Source organism: Gossypium hirsutum, chromosome A12 (genome assembly GCF_007990345.1).
Source record: "Gossypium hirsutum isolate 1008001.06 chromosome A12, Gossypium_hirsutum_v2.1, whole genome shotgun sequence".
Classification (NCBI taxonomy): domain Eukaryota; kingdom Viridiplantae; phylum Streptophyta; class Magnoliopsida; order Malvales; family Malvaceae; genus Gossypium; species Gossypium hirsutum.
In genome coordinates, this window is record NC_053435.1 from 99,906,901 (window position 1) to 99,933,236 (window position 26,336).

The window sequence follows — 26,336 nt, forward strand, 5'->3', positions numbered from 1 at the left end:
TCGGGACGTTGCCATTTTTGTTCAGTTCTAGACGAGCAAACTAATTGAGTCAACTTAGTACTATACTCAATTAAACAATATTTGACAGCTATAATAGTAAGGGAATGCATATATGGAAATGACAAGTAATTATGGTAACAGAAATAATAAGACATTCATCGAGGATTTGAAACAAAATCAAAATATATAATCTGACAAATAGCAAATCCACTAAATTCGAGTCACTCGAAAATTTATATATAAACATTTTAAATATTTGACAGGGTATATATATGGCAATGACAGACAATTACGGTAACAAAAATAAGACATTCATGGGGGATTTGATACAAAATGAAAAATGTAAAAGCTGTAACATATCCAAGTACTCTGGGTTCAAAAACAGGAAAACCAGGACCTGTAGGTGTTTTTGACTAGTTTGCTAACAAATTAGTCCATTTTCCTGGTGTTTTGACCTATAAACATGTGATGAAATAAACAAAGAAAACCTGTGCTGATGTTCAAGGCATTCTTCATGTTCACAGAATGTACCTTGAACTCAGCTTTAATGTGAGTTTTCCCTATCCCTTTGTTTGCAGCTTTTGCTGATTTGTATAGGGCTATAGGCTGATGAGGAAAAAAACTATGGAACTTTCTATATTCTTAGACTTGTACTGTTTTTGCTGCACATTCTTTCCTACCATTGAAAAAAAGGCAATATCCCTATTCATCAAAATGTTTCCCTAGTTGTTGGGTTTTATTTTGTTGTCGCCTAATGTAAACAAGCAGCCCCCCAGTTTTTCGTTTTCCTTTTCTTTCTTGATATCTTCTTCTATAACAACTTCTCGAACACCTTCTTTGGTAGTATTTGGTTTCATTTCTTGGTCATTCTCAACCAGCTCTTTTTCTTCGGATCTTTTTGAATCCACAAACGGTACATCTTCTCGAGCTCTTTTCATGATCACCACTTGAGCTTCAGTGAAAACTTGAAGCAGTTCTGAAGGAGTAGCCGCTGGATCAAGTTTCAAACAGCCCTTACAAGACTTTAGACCTTCTTGACCTGTTACCAAATAAGAAGGAACCTGGTGAGAGAAATGAAAAAACTCTTCCCTCGGAATCGCCCAGGTTTTACTTCGTTCCGAATGCCTGCGGAACACTGTCTTTAAACCTGGAAGATTCAAGTTGATACAAAGTCTGGAGTACTTGAACTGCATCTTACAGGAACTGCAGGTTGTCCAAAATGTATCAGTTCTTGTTGAGCAAGGAGGAGCAGAATTGGAATAAGTAGCACCGTGCTGATCACCGATGTTTGAGTTTTTAACACTGTAGGAATTATGGAAACCATTAGAGCTTGTTGTTGCCATTGATGATTTCCCATGTAGAACATTCGTAAAGCTACCCCTTAAGTTCAGCTTCTGGTCATAAGAAAATCTTCTTGCTTTATCAGACAACAAACTCCAAGCTTCTAATAGAAGTTTGAAAGCTCCTGCACCTGCGAATTTGTTTTCGTCCGGATGAAGAATAAAAGCCAGCTTCATGTAATGTTTCCAAATGGTGTCCTCATCGGCATATGGCTGAACACCAAGCACTCTGTACCAGTCAACTTCTCCATTGATCTTTTCATCGGCAGATATGTATACGTCAAGAGCAAAAATCAACTGAGGAAGACCACCGAGCACAGGATACAGGTTTTCAGCCATCAAAACAAATCTTTTTGCCCCAGCAACATCCTTCTCAGCAATCTCTTTACCTCTAATGGCCACTTCCTTGTTTTAATCCATACTAGTTGTAAGGCCCAAATTATGCCGGGGCCGTATGAAAATAAAAACAAAATGAAAATACAAAAAAATAAGCCAAAATATAAAATCCAAACATTATAACCCAAACATTAGCCCAAAAAATACAAGGCCCGAATGGCCCAAAATTAAAACACCACCAGAAACCCTAGGGTTTCCCTTGCGCCGCAACAAGCCTCCAGCAGCCTCCAAGGCCTCTCCGTACCTCCGTACGCAGCACCGCACGCCAGCTGGCCTTCTCCGTACCTGCAAACAAACGAGAGCGACAGCAGCAAATAGGACAGAAAAAGAAAATTGTATTTTATTTTTATTTTCATTTTGATTTCGGCTATAAAGCCTTTTTGATTTTTGATTATAAGGGGTTTCTTTTTTACGGGCACAAAAAAACGCATATTGAATACAAAAGCAACCAATACTAGAAGGTGATTTCCATTCATAGTCTGCCTATTCCTATTTTGCTTTTAATATTTCTCGTTGAAAACAAGCAAAGGAGAGTTTTCAGAGATACTTACCGGCGGTTTCGATCTTCGGAGACCATTTTCCGACTTGGATATCGAACCAAAGGAAGTGTCCTCTCGTTTTCCCGTAACTCGGGTCAAGTACCATGGCGGAGGTGGAGGCGTTAACGCCGATGAAACCCAGGATCGGTGTTTGCACGATGACATTAGAGTTCGGCCGAATGAGAGGGGAAATGGGCTTTAGGATCTGTTGTTTCCTTTTCAAATGGCCAAGTGATCTTTTTTAGGGTTTCTTTTCCTTATATACAACATAAAATGGCGCCGTTTGGATGGGTAAGGGTCCGCGCGTTGACCCGATGGGCAGGCCGGATCCGCGCCCTTTTGTTCTGAATGGGAAATTTGCGCCATAGGTCCTCCCCTTTTGCGAGTGCATTCAATCGAACCTTTTTTTTTCTTTTTTTAAATTAGCTCTTTAATTTGCATGTATTTTATACATGTACATACGTCTTTTAAATCTGTTTTGTGCGTTATGTCTCGTCTTGTACCCTTTTTATTCTTTTGCACATATATTATTTAAATTATTATGTACTGTGTCAACTTTTAAATGAATTTGTGTCTAAAATATTTTACATGCAATTTGATTCAAATTTTTATTCTATAATAATATCTATTCTTAAAATCATATAGCTATCCCTAGTTTTCATGCAAATTTGTCAACCTATATATATGGGTCCATTTATCCGTTATTATTTTAAAACCGTTTTATAGCACATTGGCTTCTAATTGCTATGTTGTTTTTATATCTTGCATTGGTTATTCTATATCATGCTATGTACATTATCGTGGCATATTATTGTATGTATTGTTTTGCTTGTGTGATTGTTATCATTTTCGTCATTGTATTATTATATCAATTATTCACCATGCATTATTGTAATCGGGTTGCATTTTTTAGGTTAGCTATATTTAATTATTAGTTTGTTAGTTGATCGTATCTCATACATGTCTATTACCCCATTCATCGTTTTTTACTTGACTTTTGAAATGTGGTTTTATAAAACCCAAATTTTATGGTTAATTTCGTCTTATTTCAAATCGAATTAATGCGTTTTAAGCTAGTTTCACAATTATTAAAAATCCCTTAAACGAAGGCAATATGCGATATTTGGTAATTCGCGGAATCGTGCCCTAACGTGTTGGGTTGCAATTTCCCGTTTGCTTAAAATAATCAAATATCCCTTCAAGATTTCACTCATGTCTTCTAAAAATCCTTTAAAACGAAGGCAATACTCGGTGTTTGATAATTCGAGAATCATGCCCTATCGTGCTGGGCTGTGATTTCTCGTTTGTTCAAAACAATTGAATATTCCTTTAGGTTTTCACTCGTGTTTATTAAAAACCTTCCAAAACGAAGACAATACTCGGTGTTTGATAATTCGGGAATCGTGCCCTAATGTGTTGGGTTGTGATTTCTCGTTTGTTCAAAACAATCGAATATTCCTTTAGTTTTCACTCGTGTTTATTAAAAACCTTCCAAAACAAAAACAATACTCGGTGTTTGATAATTTGGGAATCGTGCCCTAATGTGTTGGGTTGTGATTTCTTGTTTTTTCAAAACAATCGAAGATTCCTTCGAAATTTCACTCAAGTTTTCTAAAAACCCTTTAAAACGAAAGAAATGTTCGATGTTTGGCAATTCGGTGAATAGTGCCCTATCGTGCTGGGTTGTAATTTCCCGTTTGTTCAAAATAATCGAATATAACTTCAGAATTTCACTCGCATTTTCTAAGGCAAGGCAATGTTCAATGTTTGGAAATTCGAAGAATCGTGCCCTACTGTGCTGGGTTTCGATTTTTCTTTGGACCAAATAGTTGGGCATCCTTTTGTAATTTTCAATTTTCGGACATCAAAACAAGAAGATTTTTGGCAACCAACTTGGGTTATTCAAATGTTATTAACAAGAACCACATTTCAAAAACATTTTTAATTTTAGATAAAAGGACAGTATTTAATCAGTTTGGTATCAATTTTGGGCGTAATGAGAGTGCTAATCCTTCCTCATGCGTAACTGACTCCCGAGCCCATTTTCTCATATTTTCGTAGACTAGAATCGTTGTTTTAGTAAACCAAAAATGTTCTATTAAAATAACCAAATTCTTAGGTGACCCGATCACACCAAAACCAAAGGATCGGTGGCGACTCCACGTTTTATTTTCAAAAAGTCGATTCCCCCGTATTTTCATTAAATTTAAAATTTTAAAAACGTTTGAAAAAGGGTGGTTTCGACAGCTTGGCGACTTCGCTGGGGAACCTAAGAGAGTCTGGCCATAAAATTGATTATTTATTGTCCTCTTGTCAAAGAAATTGAAAATTTGTTTTATAATGATTGCATTTGATTGTATGATCATTTTGGTACGGATCTTGTAGAATAATGTTGCATTGCATTGCATGACCACTGTGGTCATACCTTCTAAGTGGGAGTAAGAAGCTACGCCTTTGTGAGGTTCTCACCTCCGCATGGGCTAGTGGATTGCTTCCGGTGTACATCCATACCTATGATTTCGTGAGATTTTCATCTCCGCATGGTCATAGGGAAATGTATCCCCCTGAACCGAACTTGATCCATATGAGCCTATAATGGGTGAGGATTGAGGAATTTGCTGGTTCGGGTACCCTTACTCTAGAACCGAGCCACATATAGAGAGACCTAGGAGCTAACCCTAGGTAAAGCCACTCCGAACCTCTAGTGATCACCTGATTAGGTACTTTGTTGGTTGTTTATTTCTAGACTAACGTGTTTTGTTTTTGTTTGTTCATGACTATATTGCATTATATCATTATAGAAATGAGGTGTTGATTTATATTCAATTGCTAAATAGAACAATTTGTCATAAGAAAATGAATTTCTTAATAACGCGGATTACAATACGGTTGTCCGAATTTGGTCTAAGTGAACACGACAGAAGAGGGCTAACAGTTCGTAGAGGAAAACAAAAGTTTACCTAAGGATTCAAGCTGATATAGATTATCCAAAAGCCGTCGCGTCCTGACTTTCTTAAAGGAGCTAATCAACATTGCGAGGATAGTAATTCGTGGCCCGGATCAAACCAAAAGGAGCTAGTAGAGGCATGCATTGGAAGCTTGCGAGATTTGACTTTCACGAAGAAAGGGGATTTGTGCCTTCGCCTGGAATACGAAAGCAAGGCCGTATACGTAATCCGTTTTATGAAAAAGAATTGGTTTTATAGAAAAGTTGTTCTAGGGGAATTGAATTCAAAATCAACATCTTTCTTTCCTTTGTATTTATCCCATGCATTTACATTGCATTGCATCATTTGCATTAGATTTTCCCAAAATGACCTTAATTAGGTAAAATTATTTCAGAACAGACAAAAGATATGGACCAAAGGTTAGAGAGAATGGAGCAAAGGCAAATACAGATGCAAGAGCAATTGATCAGAATTCAACAAGATATGCGATAAATGCTAGGACTCCAAAGAAATATGATGGGCCAGTTAACTCAGTTACTGGCCGGAGAATTTGAAAAAAAGAGTGGCCAGTGGTCAATAGTGAGGATGATATTGAAGAGATCATCTATACCCCAAGCTTTACCCCAATAAGCATCCCGACCCAACCAGACATGCAAGAGGTACCCGTTGTTAGCAGACACCAACATCAGACGGATACATCGGCACTGTTGAGCTTCTCGATGGGTTCAGATTTTAACCCGGAAGATGATCAAGCCAAGCCAGTTGTTCTGGAAGAAACGAAGGAAAGGGGAGAGTGGACTTTAAAGGCCCCAAAGAAGAAGGAAAAGAGAGCAAGTAGTGCGAGTAGGTATAACAAGGGTTGTTCGGAGCCGATTATAGCAAGCCAGCCAATGAGGGTAACTACCAGCCATCAGGCCTCCCCAAGGCGAGAACCCGATCGAAGACCAAACTCAGAAAAACCCCAATACACACCTATTCCAATCACGTACAGAGAGTTGTACCACGCTCTGTTCGACGCACATGTTGTATCCCCTTTTTACATGAAACCTATACAACCCCCATACCCTAAATGGTATGATGCAAGCAATCAATGTGAATACCATGAGGGAATTACGGGGCATTCCATCGAGAACTGTACCGCTTTTAAAAATATTATCGAAAGACTCACCAATTTGGGTATCGTAAAATTCGATGGTCCCTCTGATGCAAAAAATCTGTTACCCAACCTATCGGTTAAATAGGTAAATCTGAATTCCATGATGGATAAGGGCATGAAATCCAATGGTACATCAAGCTTAGAACTCTAGTGCAAGACCTGATATTGGGGAATCTAAACAATAATTACGAAGGAACCTGGGAATAGAATTTCTTGAGCATCTGCCTTTACGTACTTGGAAATGTTTTGAACGATGGAACTGTGGAAGAGATCTCTTTTTAGGGCTAATCTAGAGTAATATTCAAAACACGCTTGTTGTTTTAAGCCTAGAAGCAACAAGAATCCTTTTGTGAAATAGGCTTGTGTCCTAAATCTTTGTTTCAATAAAATGCATCTTTTTTGAGCAAATATTCTCTTATCTCATACTATACGAATAATTGTTCTTAGATTCATTTGTTCTTTAAAATTTCTTTTAAATATTCATTTATTTTTCATTCATGACCATACCATACAAATAATCACCCTTAAAATTATTTATTCTTTGGAATATGCCTTCGTACCTATAACAGGTCTCTAGACATCAATGACGTGAGCGACGCTGTCACTAATTCCGAGTCTCTTTGTTGAGTATGATATGTGTCTAGAGGGATCTTAGGACCTTGAAGATGACAGAGATTGTGACTTATTTCCTGATTTGTTAAGGACGGTAGAACAAGATGAAAAAAAATTGATCCTACTTTACGAAGGGTCAATGGACATTGTGAACAAGGGGCAAAGATTGAAACTTGAGTCACCATAGGGAAAAAATGAATTGTCTTTGAGTTACTTCAAGAAATTCAAATATGTTTTCACATGATCATGTCGAGATCATTTGAGATATTAAGATCGGTGGATGATACAAAATGTCTATACAATGCCAGAAGAACACTTGTTAAAGGTTTTATGGTAGCCATGCTAGTCATGAGGTTTGGGTATTGTTAATCCACCATGGAAGGGGATTGCATTGGTTAAAGCCACATTCATTTCCCCACAGATTTTCTCTATATGAGGCAAGGATGTTATCAGGCCATTCTCATCAATTCATCTTGGCAGTCATTGATTACTTCACGAAGGGGGTGAAGGTCGCTTCATATGTCAATATTACAAGATCAATAGTCATCAAATTTCAAAAAAAAAAGGGAGGGAGGGGTTTCTGACGAGTAATGTCAGAAAAGATCACTTTCAAATACAACTGCACAATGTCAAAAGTTTGCAGTTTGTTCAAAGATCAGACACTATATCACAGTGCAGAAAAGGCATCCAAAAAGAAAAACAAAAGTTCAAAAATAGAAAAGAAAAAAGGAAAAGCAAACAATAGAACAAAAGTCGTAGTGAAAAATGACTGAGTCTTGTAAATATTGGCATAAAGAAGTTATTATTTACCTTCTATATTTGTCGAATGTGAGCCTGGAACCTTCACCGGGGCAACACATTGATTTATAGGACTGAAATAGTTTTTGAAGATGGGATTCCTTTTCTTCGATTCTTGGCAGGACTAAAGTTAGATGAATCATAAGAAGTCCAATCCTGATATGATTAGTCAAAGGGTGTCCGTTACAGTTAGATGATGCAGGCATATGACAGGAAGGTTTATCCTTGAGAATTCCATGAAGGGAGCTTGATATTGAAGAAGATCTTTCCTATACAAAAGGACTTCAAAGGAAGAAATATGCCAAACTAAGAAAGAGCTTATGTAAAGAAGGCTTGTTTTGGAGGAACATTGATATTGACCAAAAAGATTTGCCCAGTTTGGGGAAGTCAAAATACAGTTAATGAGTATTCTACCTAAAAGGGAGAGGCCAAGGTGAAAACCCGCAAGGGCGCCTTGAGTTTTCAAAAAAACAAAAAGAAAAAAAAAGAAGAAGAAGAAAAAGAAGAAGAAGAAGAAGAAGAAGAAGAAGGAGATCGAAGTGAAAAATAAAAATAAAAGAGAAGAAAAATTGAAAAAGAAAATAAAAAATATATAAATAAATAAATAAAAAGAGAAGAAAGAAAAGGAGAGGCCAAGGCGAAAACCCGTAAAGGGCGCTTTGAGACAAAATGGGATTTGAGCTGAAAACCCGAAAAGGGCGGCTCAAATTTGGATTAAAATGGGGCATACAGTAGTCTTGCTACGCCTAAATTAACAATGAAGAAGTATGCTACGTCTCGGGGCATCGACAAAGTACCCCGGATCCCCTAAACACATATTGAGCTTAGAAAGGTCCTCAAGAAGTTGGTACAGAGAAGCTCAAGCTGCGATATCTGGGGCACCTAGTTTCCACTTTGCTCATTTTGAATTTGTTATCTTTGATTACCTTATTCTTTTCAAGATACGTCCCAATAAACTTCCTTCTTATTGCATCGTTATCTTTAATTAACTTATTCATGTTGAGTTAATTGCCTTTTATGGCATTTGCAATTTTTGATTAATCTATTTATTTCAAGCTACCCTCCTAATAAATTCCCTTCTTGTCTATTTTTTTGATCCTTTTCAAGCATTTTGCATTGAAATAACGATTAATGAACTAATAATACCTTCGTAAAAGGGGTTCTTCATATTACTCTGGAAGCTTTTAAACAGTATAGGAACCTGAAACAAGACCATCATTTAGAACTCACCAAGCCTAGGGGTTGAAAATGTTTCTAAATTGCGACTATCTCTTTGAATTTTCTGTCAAAGATATCAGTTGAATGAAGAGGCAAGATATTTCGTCAGTGATACAACCTCGACAAATAATGAGCAATGTCAACCTAAGTGTAAAAGGGGGGTCATTCTCGAGAAAAGAAAAAATGGTACTCTGCATTCATGCAAATATCGAGCATATACAATGGGTCATTACACCCAGGGAATGGTGTAACAGATCAAATTGATTGAAAATGAAATAAATCCTATACCCTGAGTTGCAGTGGGTTGGATAAGCAAAAAACTCCATAAAGTTTGAGCGGGGCAAGCTTGTCGAGCAGATGAGATTGTTTCTTCGAGTTTTCTATTAAGAATGCCAGCTAAACAAGATGACATAATAATACGTCAACAATAAAACCTCGGTGAACGACGAGTAATATCAAATCAAGCATTAAAAATGACATTTTGCATTCATACAAACGTCATTCAGACACATCTACCTAGGAGCATTTGGCTCATTCGAGTCATGGCATCCTAATCATTAGGCATGAACTCATACGCATTATACAGGTTAAATCCTTCAAGGGACAATGAAAATTGATGTGCCTTAATCCCCTAAGCAGTAGGGTAATAGGCTAAAGCACAGCAGATCTGACCTTTCTTGAAGCAGATCCAAACAGATTTGACGTTTTTGTATTGTTAGAGGGCAGATCGAAGATAACAGATTTGGCGTCTCTGTAGCGGCGGAGAGCAGATCGAAGATAACAGATTTGGAGTCTCTGTAGCGGCGGAGAGCAGATCGAAGATAACAGATTTGGCGTCTCTGTAGCGGCGGAAAGCAGATCGAAGATAATAGATTTGGCGTTTCTGTAGCGGCGGAGAGCAGATCGAATATAACAGATTTGACGTCTCTGTAGCGGCGGAGAGCAGATCGAAGATAACAGATTTGGCGTCTCTGTATTGTTAGAGGGCAGATCGAAGATAACAGATTTGGCGTCTTTGTATTGGCGGAGAGCAGATCGAAGATAACAGATTTGGCGTCTCTATATTGGCGGAGAGCAGATTGAAGATAACAGATTTGGCGTCTCTGTATTGGCGGAGAGCAGATCGAAGATAGCAGATTTGGCGTCTCTGTATTGTTGAAGGCAGATCGAAGATAACAGATTTGGCGAAGAGCAGATCGAAGATAATAGATTTGGCGTCTATGTATTGGTGGAGGGCAGATCGAAGATAGCAGATTTGGTGTCTCTATATTGGCGGAGAGTAGATCGAAGATAGCAGATTTGGCATCTCTGTATTGTCAGAGGGCAGATCGAAGATAACAGATTTGGCGTCTCTGTATTAGCGGAGGGCAAATCGAAGATAGCAGATTTGGTCTCTGTATTGTCGGAGGGCAGATCAAAGATAGCAGGTTTGGCATCTCTGTGTTGATAGAGAGTAGATCGAAGATGACAGATTTGGCATCTCTGTAGTGGCAAATAGCAGATCGAAAATAACAGATTGGTGTTCCCGAGTTTTCAAGAAGCAAGTTGAAGATAACCAATTTGACACTCTTGAAGACATCAGAATACTTTAGGGAAGAAGAGGATCAAGACTTTAAGACTTAGCCAAACCGGGCAAATTTGGTCCTTTTTATAGCCTTTGCTCCATTCTCGTTACACGACAATGAGCAAAGAGGCGCAGCTGTAAGGCCCCAATTATACCCGGGCCCGTATGAAAATAAAAATAAAATGAAAATACAAAAAAATAAGCCAAAATATAAAATCCAAACATTATAACCCAAACATTAGCCCAAAAAATACAAGGCCCGAATGGCCCAAAATCATAACACCAACAGAAACCCTAGGGTTTCCCTTGCGCTGCAACAAGCCTCCAGCAGCCTCCAAGGCCTCTCCGTACCTCTGTACACAGCACCGCATGCCAGCTGGCCTTCTCCGTACCTACAAACAAAAGAGACCGACAGCAGCAAATAGGACAGAAAAAGAAAATTGTATTTTATTTTTATTTTTATTTTCATTTTGATTTCGGCTATAAAGCCTTTTTGATTTTTGATTGTAAGGGGGTTCTTTTTTACGAGCACAAAAAAACGCATATTGAATACAAAAGCAACCAATACTAGAATGTGATTTCCATTCATAGTCTGCCTATTCCTATTTTGCTTTTAATATTTCTCGTTGAAAACAAACAAATGAGAGTTTTCAGAGATACTTACCAGCGGTTTCGATCTTCGGAGACCATTTTCTGACTTGGATATCGAACCAAAGGAAGTGTCCTCTCGTTTTCCCGTAACTCGGGTCAAGTACCATGGCGGAGGTGGAGGCGTTAACGCCGATGAAACACAGGATCGGTGTTTGCACGATGACATTAGAGTTCGACCGAATGAGAGGGGAAAGGGGCTTTAGGATATGTTGTTTCCTTTTCAAATGGCCAATTGATCTTTTTTAGGGTTTCTTTTCCTTATATACAACATAAAATGGCGCTGTTTGGATGGGTAAGGGTCCGCGCGTTGACCCGATGGGCAGGCCGGATCCGCGCCCTTTTGTTCTGAATGGGAAATTTGTGCCATAGGTCCTCCCCTTTTGCGAGTGCATTCAATCGAACCTTTTTTTTTTCTTTTTTTAAATTAGCTCTTTAATTTGCATGTATTTTCGTTTTAGTCCGCTGCTCAGCACAGCGTTTTGGTCTAAGGGATATTTCTATTTCTAGTCCCTAAATATTTGCACGGATTATTTATTGATCCAATTTTCGATTTTTTATTTATAAACTATTCATCTTATTTTAATTCATTTTTATTTTAGTTTTCTATTTGTATAACTTACCTTTTAAACATATTTAATATTTCTATACCGATCTATTTTAATCATTTTGTTTGGTTATATTTGTACATTTGTTTTTGAAGATTTTTATTTGGATTATTTTAGCATTCTTGTACAATAATCTTTTAGATAATATATATTGTACATGTAATTGAGTTTTGGAATCGTAATGCTTACTCTTTTAAAGTTAATAATATTTTTATATACGTGTGTATATGCGTTGAGTTCATTTGAAAACTTTATTTTGTTTATAAAATCATCGTTTTAAAATTCTTTTCATGTTAAATTATTTTAACGCTTTTATATAATATTTTGATTAAATACTTATATATATTGGTACATATATTTGATCTATATACTTTATTAGATCCATGATTTTATGCCTATAGTCTTCTTTGTGTAATGAGTTCAAGGTTCTTTTTATCATGTTATTTCGATGCTTATATGATATTTCTTTAAATATTCTATACATGTTTCATGTACATTTTTTTAAATCAAGGTTTGTAATTTGTAATTTGTAATTTGTAATTTGTAATATTTGTTACTTTAAAGTGCTTAATATTTTTAGATATTTGTTGAACTATTTCAATAACCTTTTCACATATTTTCACCACCATTTTGTAGTTCTTTTTTGTACTATATTATTTAAAGTATTTATGTAACACTTGTTCAAATGTTTCATGTATATTTGTTCCTAAATGGTTAACAATTTAGTTCTATGTACATATTTAGTCCCATACTAAAGTTATTTTATGAATTCTCTTAAATTTTTCTATATATATATATTCCTTTACGTACATAAGTCACCTTTTTTTAAAAAAAACACATTTTACTACATATTGTTTTGGTTTAAAATTTCACATTTAAATACTATTTTATACATGTACATACGTCTTTTAAATCTGTTTTGTGCGTTATGTCTCGTCTTGTATCCTTTTTATTCTTTTGCACATATATTATTTAAATTATTATGTACTGTGTCAACTTTTAAATGAATTTGTGTCTAAAATATTTTACATGCAATTTGATTCAAATTTTTATTCTATAATAATATCTATTCTTAAAATCATATAGCTATCCCTAGTTTTCTTGCAAATTTTTCTACCTATATATATGGGTCCATTTATCCGTTATTATTTTAAAACCATTTTATAGCACATTGGCTTCTAATTGTTATGTTGTTTTTATATCTTGCATTGGTTATTCTATATCATGCTATGTACATTATCGTGGCATATTATTGTATGTATTGTTTTGCTTGTGTGATTGTTATCATTTTCGTCATTGTATTATTATATCAATTATTCACCATGCATTATTGTTATCGGGTTGCATTTTTTAGGTTAGCTATATTTAATTATTAGTTTGTTAGTTGATCGTATCTCATACATGTCCATTACCCCATTCATCGTTTTTTACTTGACTTTTGAAATGTGGTTTTATAAAACCCAAATTTTATGGTTAATTTCGTCTTATTTCAAATCGAATTAATGCGTTTTAAGCTAGTTTTACAATTATTAAAAATCCCTTAAACAAAGGCGATATGCGATATTTGGTAATTCGCGGAATCGTGCCCTAACGTGTTGGGTTGCAATTTCCCGTTTGCTTAAAATAATCAAATATCCCTTCAAGATTTCACTCATTTCTTCTAAAAATCCTTTAAAACGAAAGCAATACTCGGTGTTTGATAATTCGAGAATCATGCCCTATCGTGCTGGGTTGTGATTTCTCGTTTGTTCAAAATAATCGAATATTCCTTTAGGTTTTCACTCGTGTTTATTAAAAACCTTCCAAAACGAAGACAATACTCGGTGTTTGATAATTCGGGAATAGTGCCCTAATGTGTTAGGTTGTGATTTCTCGTTTTTTCAAAACAATCGAAGATTCCTTTGAAATTTCACTCACGTTTTCTAAAAACCCTTTAAAACGAAAGAAATGTTCGATGTTTGGCAATTCGGTGAATAGTGCCCTATCGTGCTGGGTTGCAATTTCCCGTTTGTTCAAAATAATCGAATATAACTTCAGAATTTCACTCGCATTTTCTAAGGCAAGGCAATGTTCAATGTTTGGAAATTCGAGGAATCGTGCCCTACTGTGCCGGGTTTCGATTTTTCTTTGGACCAAATAGTTGGGCATCCTTTTGTAATTTTCAAATTATAAGCTTTCGGACGTCGAAACAAGAAGATTTTTGGCAACCAACTTGGGTTATTCAAATGTTATTAACAAGAACCACATTTCAAAAACATTTTTAATTTTAGACATAAGGACAATATTTAATCGGTTTGGTACCAATTTTAGGCGTAATGAGGGTGCTAATCCTTCCTCATGCGTAACTGACTCCCGAGCTCGTTTTCTTATATTTTCGTAGACTAGAATCGTTGTTTTAGTAAACCAAAAATGTTCTATTAAAATAACCAAATTCTTAGGTGACCCGATCACACCAAAACCAAAGGATCGGTGGCGACTCTACGTTTTATTTTCAAAAAGTCGATTCCTCCGTATTTTCATTAAATTTAAAATTTTAAAAACGTTTGAAAAAGGGTGGTTTCGACACTAGTTGTACGAGTAACTCTCGAGCTGACTCTAACTCCTTTCTATTTCCTTCTTTAGTTATCTGAATTTGTCGAAACAACACAACATCAGAAAAGATACCAATAATAATAATAATAATTGAAATTTTATAAGAAATTTAGGATTTTCCCATGCTAGTGGTTGTTGAGTCCACTATATGACACCAAGTTTTGCCGCTTTGCAACTCAAGTAATAAGAATGAACAAGGAAACAATAATGCATGCTTCTCGAATGAATCAAACATTGTATATTTCAAAGCTCATAACTGAGATTTGAGTGACTGAAATACATCAATGCCTGGAATAAAAATTCCAAGAGAAATACATGCAAAGCAAAACAATAAGCGCATACTGAAATGCAAAGAAAATGGAAGAAAAATTACCCCTATACTCAGAGAGGCCAATTACAGAATTTATTCTCAGTTCAATTTTGGTTTTTGCATATTTTCTTTAAACTAATAGATTAAATTAATAAATAAATAAATAATTCCCAAAACTTGAATTTTGAGAATTCTAAGTTATATAAAATAATTCTATTTTATTATTTAATGGGTATATGAAAGAACCGTGCATTTTCTATTTATTTATATAGTCATTTTGTATTTGTAACTCATAAATCCCTAACTCTGGTGACATTTCAGCTTTGGTTAATAGCTACCTTGCCATTTGTCTAAAAGATTAAAATTTTTATCTTTTTTTTTCTCAGCCATTTTTTTATAATTTCATTATTATAAATATGCAATTTTATGTATAAACTTTAATTTTGTGTATTTATACATGAAATATTAATTTGATCTAATTCTCAAAAATTATTAAGACTGTTTCTAAAAAAAATTCTAAATTTGAGAGTGAAATTATAGATTTGGACAATTTGCCAATAATAATTAAGAGTTACCTAAATTCGACCATAATTGCTAAGAATGGATCATAATGACAAATTTCTACCCAAGAAAAAGAAAAGAAAATCAGAATCACAAATTATTATACACAATTATCCTATTATGTAATTCGACATATGGAAATTTATGAAATTTCTTTGCTTTTGCTGCTTATTTGGATAAAAATTGCAAGTAATTACCTGGCTTGATTTGAAATGGGATTTCTTTTTATTTCAATTACCAAAAGTTTATTTCCATATAACATTACTTTCCATGTATAGTTTAATGAGAAAATTTATTACATAGTTGTTGAAATATTATGGAAGCTTTTGTATTAAGGATTAAATTACATTGTGCTTTGTCTACTTGAAAAATGGGTAAATTAGTCTTTGTATATTAGATCAAAGAGTAAACTAGTCATTCTGTTTAAAATTTCATCTATTTCAGTCATTAAGTGATGACGGTTGATGATGCTACCAGACAATGACATGTGTCATGCAATATATATCTCATGTAGTCATGTTGACATGACAACATCAGCCAATATTTAAAACATTTAAAAATCCTGAAATATATTTACTTCTTAATAATTATTTGAAAAACCATGTCCATAATGAACTTGGAAAATTGGTTGTTTAGGTCTTGGACTTGATTTTTCAAATAATTACAAAAAAAATTAAATTAAATATTTATTGATATGGCAAAATACCACATCAGCATGAGTTATGTATGACATGCCTCGTGTTGTTGCCGACTTACTTTATTAGCAACATCATTACTTAACAAAAGAAATGGATGGAACTTTTAATCGAAGGACCAGCTTTCTTTTTGATCTAATTTGTCAATTTTTTAAGTAAAAGAATGCAAAATATAATCTAACTCTCTACGGTACTTTTACATTACATAAGCCCATTTTTTGTTATATGCATAGGCCCATATTTGATTTCATATTTTGTCTAGGGATGGCAATGGAGTGAAGCGAGGGTGAATACTGTTAAATCCACTATCCTTCTACAATTGGCACATTTTGCTCCATCACTCGTCTCGCTCCATTAAGATATATAATCTTAAAAATCACTATCATCTCTATGGATGTTGGATGCATCTATTTCCGCCCCACCCACCTCTCTTAGATTCAATTTAAACTTTCTATTTATCTTTAATATTTTCAATCTTTTTAAAGTCAAGTAAATTTAAATGTTATTCTTCAAAAAAAATTTTAAACATAAAATATATATGGTTTTGTTTTATATTACATTATTATATTTTACCCTTTTAATAGTTTCAATATAAAGATTAAATGATAATTTTATATAGTAGAATAAAATGAGTAGGGACAAATAATTACTGTAATCACTCTATACCCACCATCCAAAAGAATTTCAAAAAAAAAATCAATTATAGGAATTTTTTCATCCTTAATTCTATCATGTAAGAATAATAACAATTAACGACAATAAGTGAAACAAAAACCACCACCGATTTGCTACAACTCAGTTTCATCTTTTCTCTCTCTTTCCAAAAAACCTTCTTTTGCCTTTTTTGCAACTCATCCTGCTTCAATTTAAACACATCACCATCGCTTTTTTTACCCTTCTCTTTCGTTTAAAAGCACCAAATGTAATCAATTGATTACTGGGTAGGGCAAAGAAAATGCCAGTGATGGGTTCAAATTGAAGTGGTATGAGATGAGGGAAGAAGACACGGAGGTTTGTTTTGGAAAGAGAGAAAGGCAAAAGATTAAGTTGAAACAAGCCATTGGAGGTTTTTTTTCCTTAATTTTATTTGTTGGGCACTTCCTACCACATAGACCATAGACCCAACCGATAATATTAATCCACATCATATTTGATTCTATATCATTTTGACATGTAAGCATAACATCCAAGACATTCATTATTTTTTTACCCTAATGACAATTAACAACAAAAAATGAGAAAAAGAAAAACCTTTTATCGGTCTGTTTCATCTCAATCTTTTGTCTTTCTCTCTTTTCAGAAAGGCATCCATGTACGCTTCCTCAATTCATACCACTTCAATTTAAACCCATCATCGTCATATGTAACATCAACGCCAATGCCACCAACAAATCCAACCCGTATGCGCCGTGTGATTCGTTTTACAATTTCTCTGATAGATCGTGGTTCAATAGTTGCAACAGTTGCAAGGGTACATCGAAGGATATGTCGGAATTGGATTCTAACAACAAGATCAATAAACCATTTCTCTTCTTCTTTTTTTTCTATGTAGTTCAGTAGCATTTAAACTTACATTTCAATTTGGCGTAATGTTTTCCAACTGGTGTGTTGCTGTTAGGGTAAACAATAAAATAATACCAAAGACTTTTGTAGTTAACTGTTAGCTAGGTTAACAAAAAATGACATTGATGATTTTAAATTGAAGTGGGATGAGTTAGGGAAGACGACATGGAGGCCTTTCTGGAAAAAGGGAGATAGGTAGAAGATTGAGATGAAACATATTAGTGAAAGTTTTTTTTTTTGGTCATTAATTGCTATTATGGTAAAAAAAAGTTTGATGGCCTTATGCTTTCATGTCAAAATGGCATTTAAACTTACTTTTTATTTTGACATAATATTCTTCCATAAAAGCATTTCTGAAAAGAGAGAGAAAAAAAAAGATAGAGAGATTAGTGAAGGGTTTTTCTTTTCTTTATTAATAGAGGAATAAAAAATCATGGATGACCTAGAGTGAATGTTTTGCTTAAATGTCAAACTCACATTTAACCTTTCCAATTTGGCATAATTTTCTTCAATTGAGTATGCTCTTAGGGTAACCAATAAAATGTTGTTGAAGACATTTATGGTTAATTGTAGGTTAAAAAATATGATTTGTTTACCAGATTCATTCTTGTACTTTTCAAGAAAATAAATTGTAGACAGTGATAATCTCAATTGGGATGAGTTGGGTATGGACTATTCTAAAAAGAGAGAAAAGCTTAAGATTGAAATGAAATAAATTGGTGAATTTTTTTTTCATTTTTTGTCATTAATTGTTATTAAGGAATGTAACGGCTTAATTTTCAGTGGTGTCGGAAACGGTGATTTGAGATCACTAAATCTGAAAAGTAAGATTGAACAAGATAGTAATTTAATATTTATGAGTCAAGTAAGAATTTAGAAGAATTTGTGAATTGATGAATTTGGTGAATTAAAAAAATTTATTAGGTCAAACGGGTCAAAAACGAGTTATTGAGACCTAGAATTTGAAAACTGGGCCATAAATATTTTTAAAATATTTATGGAGTGTCATTAAGTTAGTATTAAAGTTTGGTTGAGAAATTTTAACGTTTGGGTAGTCAATTAAATAAAAAGGATTAAATTGTAACAAATGCAAAATTTGCTAGAAAGATTAAATAGCTCAAGTATTAAAAGAAATATGATTTAAAGGGAAATTAAGCCTAAAAATGAATGGGCTGGATGGCAAGGGCAAGAAAATCAGCAGAAAAATAAGGGTTTTGCAATTTTAACATATAAAATAAGGACAAAATTAAAAAATTTAGAGATCTCTTCATATTTTCTCAGCCAAAACGCTGGAGAAAGATTTTTTTTTCATATTTTTACATCATGTGAGTTTAATTCTTGCCTTTTCTTGATAATTTTTATGTTTTTATGACTTTTACAATTAGGTCCAGTTATAGAATTCATTAGTTTTTGATTTGGTGGGTGAAATTGGAAGTTACCCTGGCTGAGTAAGGAAATTTTATGATGAATTATTATGAAATTGAAGTTCTAATTTCATATTAAGGTGGTTTTATTAAGTGATTTTGATAAAAAAGGTATTTAGGATCTAATTGTGAAAAAGTTGTGAATTAGAGGTTGGTGTTTAAATTCAGAATATAAAAGGTCGTGAAATATTTTTTAATGATAAAATAAATTGTTAATTGAGAAAAATTAGTTCAATTGATGGGTGAATTGAGTAGGGACTAAATTGTAAAAACTATAAATTTTGAGGTAAAAGTGCAATTTTGAAAATTGAAAAGCATAAATTATGAAGTAAAATAGAAATTAAATAAATGTTAATGAGTGAAAATATTTTACATTATAGATTAAGAATCTAAAGAAGAACGAGGAAAAGAATAAGTTATAGAATAGTCCTTAAATTTTAATATATTCTACAAATCAATCGGGTAAGTTCATATGGTTGAATTTCCATGTTTATTTGTGAATGAATGAATGATATAATGTGTTATTATATATGAATTTATTGTGAGATTGTGAAAATTATGTTAAAATGGAAGAATAAAGGTGGAAATTCAAATTAGGAAAAACGAAGGATTGTGTACGTTCATATCGTAACATGTGATAAATTGACGGATAAGACCATGGTTGATCCATGGCAAAGTTTGAAACCTAAGGTATGGTATTAACCATACTGAGTTGTGAAACGTAGGTATGGTATTATCCATACTGAGTTAAGAAACGTAAGTATGACATTTCCTATACCGAGCTGTGAAATGTAGGTATGATATTTCAATGAGGAAAACCATATTGAGTTGTGAATCGTGGCACTAAGCAATGACGCACTCAATTTCGTAAGACATTTCCTAATTTGATAATAAGTAATATATGAGGTGTGAACTAAAATGAAAAAGGACCGTATAGTTGCTAATGTTGAGCTCAATTATGTGAAGTATTATAACAATAGCTGTGGATGGAAGGGAATTTTAGTAAATGTTTTGTTATTGTTTGGAAATATTATGTTTGGTAAGCATTACTTTCAACTCTATGAACTTACTAAGCTTCAATAAGCTTACTTGTGTGTCTTTGATGTCTTTATGTAGATTGAATTGAAGTGAAGTTGTAGATCAGATCATTACAACAAGGCACACTATCCAGATCAATTCCGATAGCTTTTGTTTTATGTTTAAAGATTTATATGGCATGTATAGAGTTTAAATGAAATGAAGTAAAGATGTTATAAACTAGTTAACAATATTTTACACTAAAACAGTTTTTGGTTAGTAGTAGTAGTTCGAATTTGAAAATTCACCATAAATTATAAAAATATAATTACAGGTTGAATAAAATATGAAATTAAATCCTATTGAATCTAGTTTCACATAGAAGAAATGGTGTAAGCAAAAGACTTTCATATTATGAGATACTTGAATTTATGTGAGACAAGGTTAGAGTGATTTCGAGCTGTCATGTTCTGACTTTGGATGGGTTATAATTTATATGATTAAAATCCTTAATGAGTCTAGTTTCAAAAAAAGAAAATGGGAACATCACTTGAATTACGTATGATAAGATAATCAATTTTTAGTAAAGAAAGGTTGAAGCTGTCAAACAGCAGAACAAAAGTAACTTTGAAGAATAAACTGTACTTATTGGCTAATCCATAAATTCTGAAAATTTTATGGTAGAAAGATATATGAGTCTTGTTTCAAATTATTTTTATGGATCTTAATTTAGAATTCTGTAGCTTAATATATAAATAATTTAGTGACTATGACTCGAGTGGACAGCTTTGATGTGAATATAAGTAAATAATGGAATTTATGTAATTATTCCATAAACTTCGATAACATCTTATAACCCTGTTCCGGCGACAGATGTAGGTTAGGGGTGTTACATTTATTTGTATCAGAGATTTGATTTAGTTGATTCCCGAAACAAATGTGATGTGTAAAGTGTCTAGAAATACATGCCATATAAATATGTGATAGTGTGATGTGAATGATTCGATCTAACTATTAATTTTTGTTATAAATTGTAAAGATGTCTGATAGACCCGAGGGTGCTGGTCAAGAAGAGGAAGTTAATAGTAGAATACAGACTTCTGAGCAGGGAACAAGTAGTAATGTTACGATTTCTTTGATGAGAGAGGAAAAACTTAAAAATATGATTTACGGGTTAATGAATCAGTGGTATAGTGAAACAATACAAGAAAGAAGTCAGGCACAACAACCTCCTCTTCCCCCTACTGTACCACCAGTTACAACCCCGGTTGCTCTTCCTTTAATAGATGAATCTAGCAAAAGAACACCGATTGAGAAACTCAAAAATTTCGAAGCTGAAGAATTTCAAGGGGGATCAGACGATGATCCAGTTAAAGCAGAGTATTGGTTAAAGAGTTTGGAGAGAATTTTTAAACAGATGATGTGTTCTTCGGAGGACTATCTGAGGTGTGCAGTTTCACTATTGAAAGAAGAAACGTATAATTGGTGGGAAACCATTGAGGCAGTGATATCTATAGATAAACTTACCTGGGAATTCTTCCAAAACGAGTTTAAATAGAAGTATGTGGGAAACAGATATTTAGATAAGAAGAATAGGGAATTTTTTGATCTTCGACAAGGGAATAAAACAGTAACTGAATATGAAAGAGAATTTGTGTATCTCAAAAGATATGCTCGGGATGTTGTACCGATAGAGGAAGAAATGTGTATTAGATTCGAAAAAGGGCTTAATGATGAAATCAGAATGATGATTGGAGGCACAGTGATTCGAGAATTTGTGGTTTTGTCTGATCGAGCTCAAAAGATGGAAGAAGTGTATAACAGAAAGATGCAAAGAGAAAGAAGAGGTAAAGAAGTATACAAAAGAAGTTTCTTTAGACCAATTTCAACTTTTTCGGCTAAAAAGTTCAAAGATGATTCTAGTCGACCTGTTTCAATTCCGGAACGATCGAATAAAAGAAAAACAACTCAACGAGATGTCAGAGTAACTAATAAACCAGTAGCTAGTGCTAGTAGTGTGCAAAATATTCTGAGACCTAGATGCAAAAATTGTGGTAAATTTCATATTGGTGAATGTTGGGGAGGAACCAAAGCTTGTTATAGATGTGGTGGAACTGATCATTTTATTTGGGACTGTCTTCAATTGTTAAAAGAAGATAGAGAACAAGGTGAGAAGCAAGAAAATACTCCTCAGAAAAGTAAACGTTCAGGTCAAAGCAGTGCTGCTAGGACTGCTGGTTCGGGAATGAGAGATACTGCAGCCTAATCAGAAACAAAGGCACCTGCCTGTACATATGCTATCCGGGCAAGGAAAGAAGCTTCTGCTCCAAATGTGATAGCTAGTATTTTCTATTTTTTAATGACTCTATGTATGCTTTAATTGATCCTAGATCACGCATCCATATATTTGCACTACATTAGTATCAGAAAAGAAAATGACTGTTGAGTCCACTGACCTTGATGTGCAAGTCACTAATCTGCTAGGGCAAAGTGTGTTAGTTAATTTAATATGTCGGAATTATCCACTGAAAATACAAAGTCACTAATCCGCTAGGGCAAAGTGTGTTAGTTAATTTAATATTTTTAGTAGAAAATTCCGACATATTAAATTAACTAACACACTTTGCCTTAGCGGATTAGTAACTTGCACATCAAGGTCAGTGGACTCAATAGTCATTTTCTTTTCTGACACTAATGCAGTGCAAATATATGAATGCGTAGATCCAGGATCAATTAAAACATACATTGAATCATTAAAAAAATAGAAAATATTAGCTATCACATCTGGAGCAGAAGCTTCTTCCCTTGCCCGGATAGCATATATACTTGCAGGTGCCCTTGTTTCTGATCGGGCTACAGTATCTCTCATTCCTGAACCAGCAGTTCCAGCAGCACTGCTTTGACCCGAACATTTACTTTTTTGAGGAGTATTTTCTTGCTTCTCACCTTGTTCTCTATCTTCTTTTAACAATTGAGGATAGTCCCAAATTAAATTAAGTAACACACTTTGCCCTAACGGATTAGTGACTTGCACATCAAGGTCAGTGGACTCAACAGTCATTTTCTTTTCTGACACTAATGCAGTGCAAATATATGAATGCGTAGATCCAGGATTACTTAAAACATACTCAGAATCTGTAATATCCTGGATTAGGGCTTAATTGGAATAGTGGTTTCGAAATAGTGGTTTCGTGACCATAAATCCGAGATAGAAATAATTATTTTATAATTATTTTGATGATTATGATATGATTGCATGATTGTGTGAAAATTTTGTGATGAAATTCTATGCCTAAAGTGCTTAAATTGAAAGTAGGGACTAAATCGAATAAGCTGCAAAACTTGCATTCTAGAAGTTTTTAGTATGAAATTGTTTTGGAATATTAATGAGGAGGTCTTAAATAGCAATTTGACCAATTTTAAGTTCATGGACAAAATTAGGACATGGAAGGAATTTTTGGAAAGTTTAGTAGTAAGGGTATTTTGGTCATTTAGTTATTAAAATGAATTAAAACAAAATTAAAAGCCAATTTTTGTCCATCTTCTTCATTAGGCCGAAATTTCAAGGGTTCTCCATAGCTAGGGTTTGTTTCAAGCTTCCAAGCTCCATAATCAAGAGAAACGAGATTCAAGTCGTGATCGAGGAAAAGAAAAGATTGTGGACTAAATTGCAAAATATTTATATTTTGGTACCAAGGTAAGTTCATGTGTAAATAATGTAGCATAATTGTTATTTTTAAGTTATTGATGTTAATTATATGATATGCTGATTTTTTTTATCGTGAAATATTATGCTTTGTGGTTAATGTTGAGTAACATGCAAATTATGTTTACTACTTGATAAATATGAATTGCTACCGAGTATCGGTTCCGATATTCCATGGAAGATGGCAATGTGAGATCAAGGAAAAAAGCCCGTTTGAACCTTAGGAATAGATTAGGATACAAGTGACATGTCACTAGGATGGTTGAGCATCCGAACTCGTTGAGTTGAGTCCGAGTTCACCTATGGATGCGAATGTCTGAACTCGTTGAGTTGAGTCCGAGTTCGTGAGATGTAACTAGGCATCCGAACTCGTTGAGTTGAGTCCGAGTTCACTTATGGATGCGAACGCCCGAGCTCGTTGAGTTGAGTCCGAGTTCACTTAGGGGCGGGTTACATGATTTCTTGATTACATATGAGGCACTTATGTGCAAATTATCCGTGTATCCGAGTTGTATTCCGATGTGTTCAACGGGTGAAATTTCTAATGAAATGGAAGAACACTTAAGATGCAAGTGACGTTTTGGTAAGTGTTGTGAAATTGACACTTTGGATAGGTATGTTCTTAACCCTCGGGTTGAAAATAGATACAACAACGATAAGGTGGTAAGATGATGAATGATGTTTAGAAATGTGATTTATGTTTTCGTGATACCATGCTAAAGTTGTTTGGTATATTTGTATTGTTATGTTACTTGTTATTTACATATGAACTTACTAAGCATTTATGCTTACTCCTTCCTTTTCATTCACTGTAGTTTTGAACAAGCCGGCTCAGGAATCGGGACAGGTCGAAAGTTCGATCACACTATCCAAAGGACTTTTATCTTGGTAAATGGCTTGTACAACTACTTAAGTATGGCATGTATAGCAATATACCTATTTTGTGTAAATAATTTTATGATATGGCCATGTTTGGTTGAGAAAATGTTTGATATTGATAAGTCATGGTGATGGCTAATTTAGATCATGTTTGATATTATGGAAGTTTAATAGGTTATCTAGTTCATAAAAATTCATGGAAAGATGAAACTTGCCTTAAAACAGAATATTGCTGCAGCAATGACAAGAATTTGAAAAATCACTAAAAATAGTATAAATGGAAATAAATAATGAGTAAGTTATGAAATTTAAGATTAATGAGTCTATTTTCATGTGGATTGAACAAACAGGCATATAAATTATATTTTATCAGATATTTAAACTTTTGTGAAACAGGGCCAGAGTGATTTCTGGATCCCCTGTTCTGAATTTAAAAAATCATAATAAATTTTAAAAAAATAATTAGAAGTTTTTATTTATATGTACAGATTCCTTATTGAGTCTAGTTTTAAGAAAAACAAACCTTGTAGTCATTGAAATTCTGTATAGAGAGATATCTGATTCGTAATACACATATGTCAGAGCAGTCGAACCCTGAAACAGAGGAGACTTTAACTAATAAACTGTACTAATTGGCCCAACCAAAAATTCTATAAAAAAATCAGTAAATAGATATATGAGTCTAGATTTAGGGAAAATTTACGGATCTTGATTTCGAGTTTTATAACTCGAGATATGATTTTTCTTGTAACTATGACACGAGTAGCTAGAAAGCTGTGAATGTAGAAACAAATGATTTGAAGTTCTTAAATTGATAAATTATGTTCGGTAACCCCTCAAGCTCGACTCTGGTGATGGTCTCGGGCGTGGGGGCGTTACAGAATCATTAAAAAAATAGATAATACTAGCTATCACATCTGAAGCAGAAGCTTCTTCCCTTGCCCGGATAGCATATATACTTGCAGGTGCCCCTGTTTCTGATCGGGCTGCAGTATCTCTCATTCCTGAACCAGCAGTTCCAGCAGCACTGCTTTGACCCTAACGTTTAATTTTCTGAGAAGTATTTTCTTGCTTCTCACCTTGTTCTCTATCTTCTTTTAACAATTGAGGACAGTCTCAAATAAAATGATCAGTTCCACCACATCTATAACAAGCTCCGGTTCTTCCCCAACATTCACTAATATGAAATCTACCACAATTTTTGATCTAGGTCTCGGAATATTTTATACACTACTAGCACTAGCTATTGGTTTATTAGTTACTCTCACATCTCGTTGAGTTATTTTACTTTTATTCGATTGTTCCGGAATTGTAACAAGTCGAATAGAATCATCTCTGAACTTTTTAGTCGAAAAAGTTGAAATTGGTCTAAAGAAACTTCTTTTGTATACTTTTTTACCTCTTCTTTCTCTTTGCATCTTTCTGTTATACACTTCTTCCATCTTTTGAGCTCGATCAGACAAAACCACAAATTCTCGAATAACTGTGCCTCCAATCATCATTCTAATTTCATCATTAAGCCCTTCTTCGAATCTAATGTACATTTCTTCCTCTGTCGGTACAACATCCCGAGCATATCTACTGAGATACACAAATTCTCTTTCATATTCAGTCACTGTTTTATTCCCTTGTCGAAGATCAAGAAATTCTCTATTCTTCTTATCTAAATATCTGTTTCCTACATACTTCTTTTTAAACTCGTTTTGGAAGAATTCCTAGGTAAGTTTATCTACAGATATCACTGCCTCAATGGTTTCCCACC

The 26,336-nt window shown here is 34.1% G+C and overlaps 1 protein-coding gene across 2 annotated transcripts; it reads right to left on the bottom strand.

The window, feature by feature from the left end:
• Positions 1 to 206: 206 nt before the first annotated feature.
• Positions 207 to 2,519, bottom strand: LOC107913431 (chaperone protein DnaJ). Of its 2 annotated transcripts, XM_041083290.1 has the most exons (3): positions 2,288 to 2,517; positions 1,199 to 2,021; positions 207 to 1,039 (listed from the first exon to the last, which is right to left on the bottom strand). In XM_041083290.1, exons 2-3 carry the CDS (start codon positions 1,677 to 1,679, stop codon positions 723 to 725), a joined length of 798 nt encoding a protein of 265 aa, XP_040939224.1. In that variant the 5' UTR covers positions 1,680 to 2,021; positions 2,288 to 2,517; the 3' UTR covers positions 207 to 722. The 2 variants fall into 2 exon arrangements, with proteins under 2 accessions (XP_040939224.1, XP_040939223.1); XM_041083289.1 differs by having other exon boundaries at positions 207 to 2,021; positions 2,288 to 2,519.
• Positions 2,520 to 26,336: the final 23,817 nt, after the last annotated feature.

Coding starts and splice junctions, on each gene's coding strand:
- LOC107913431 (XM_041083289.1), bottom strand. CDS start 1,679: ATGGCTGAAAACCTGTATCCTGTGCTCGGTGGTCTTCCTCAGTTGATT.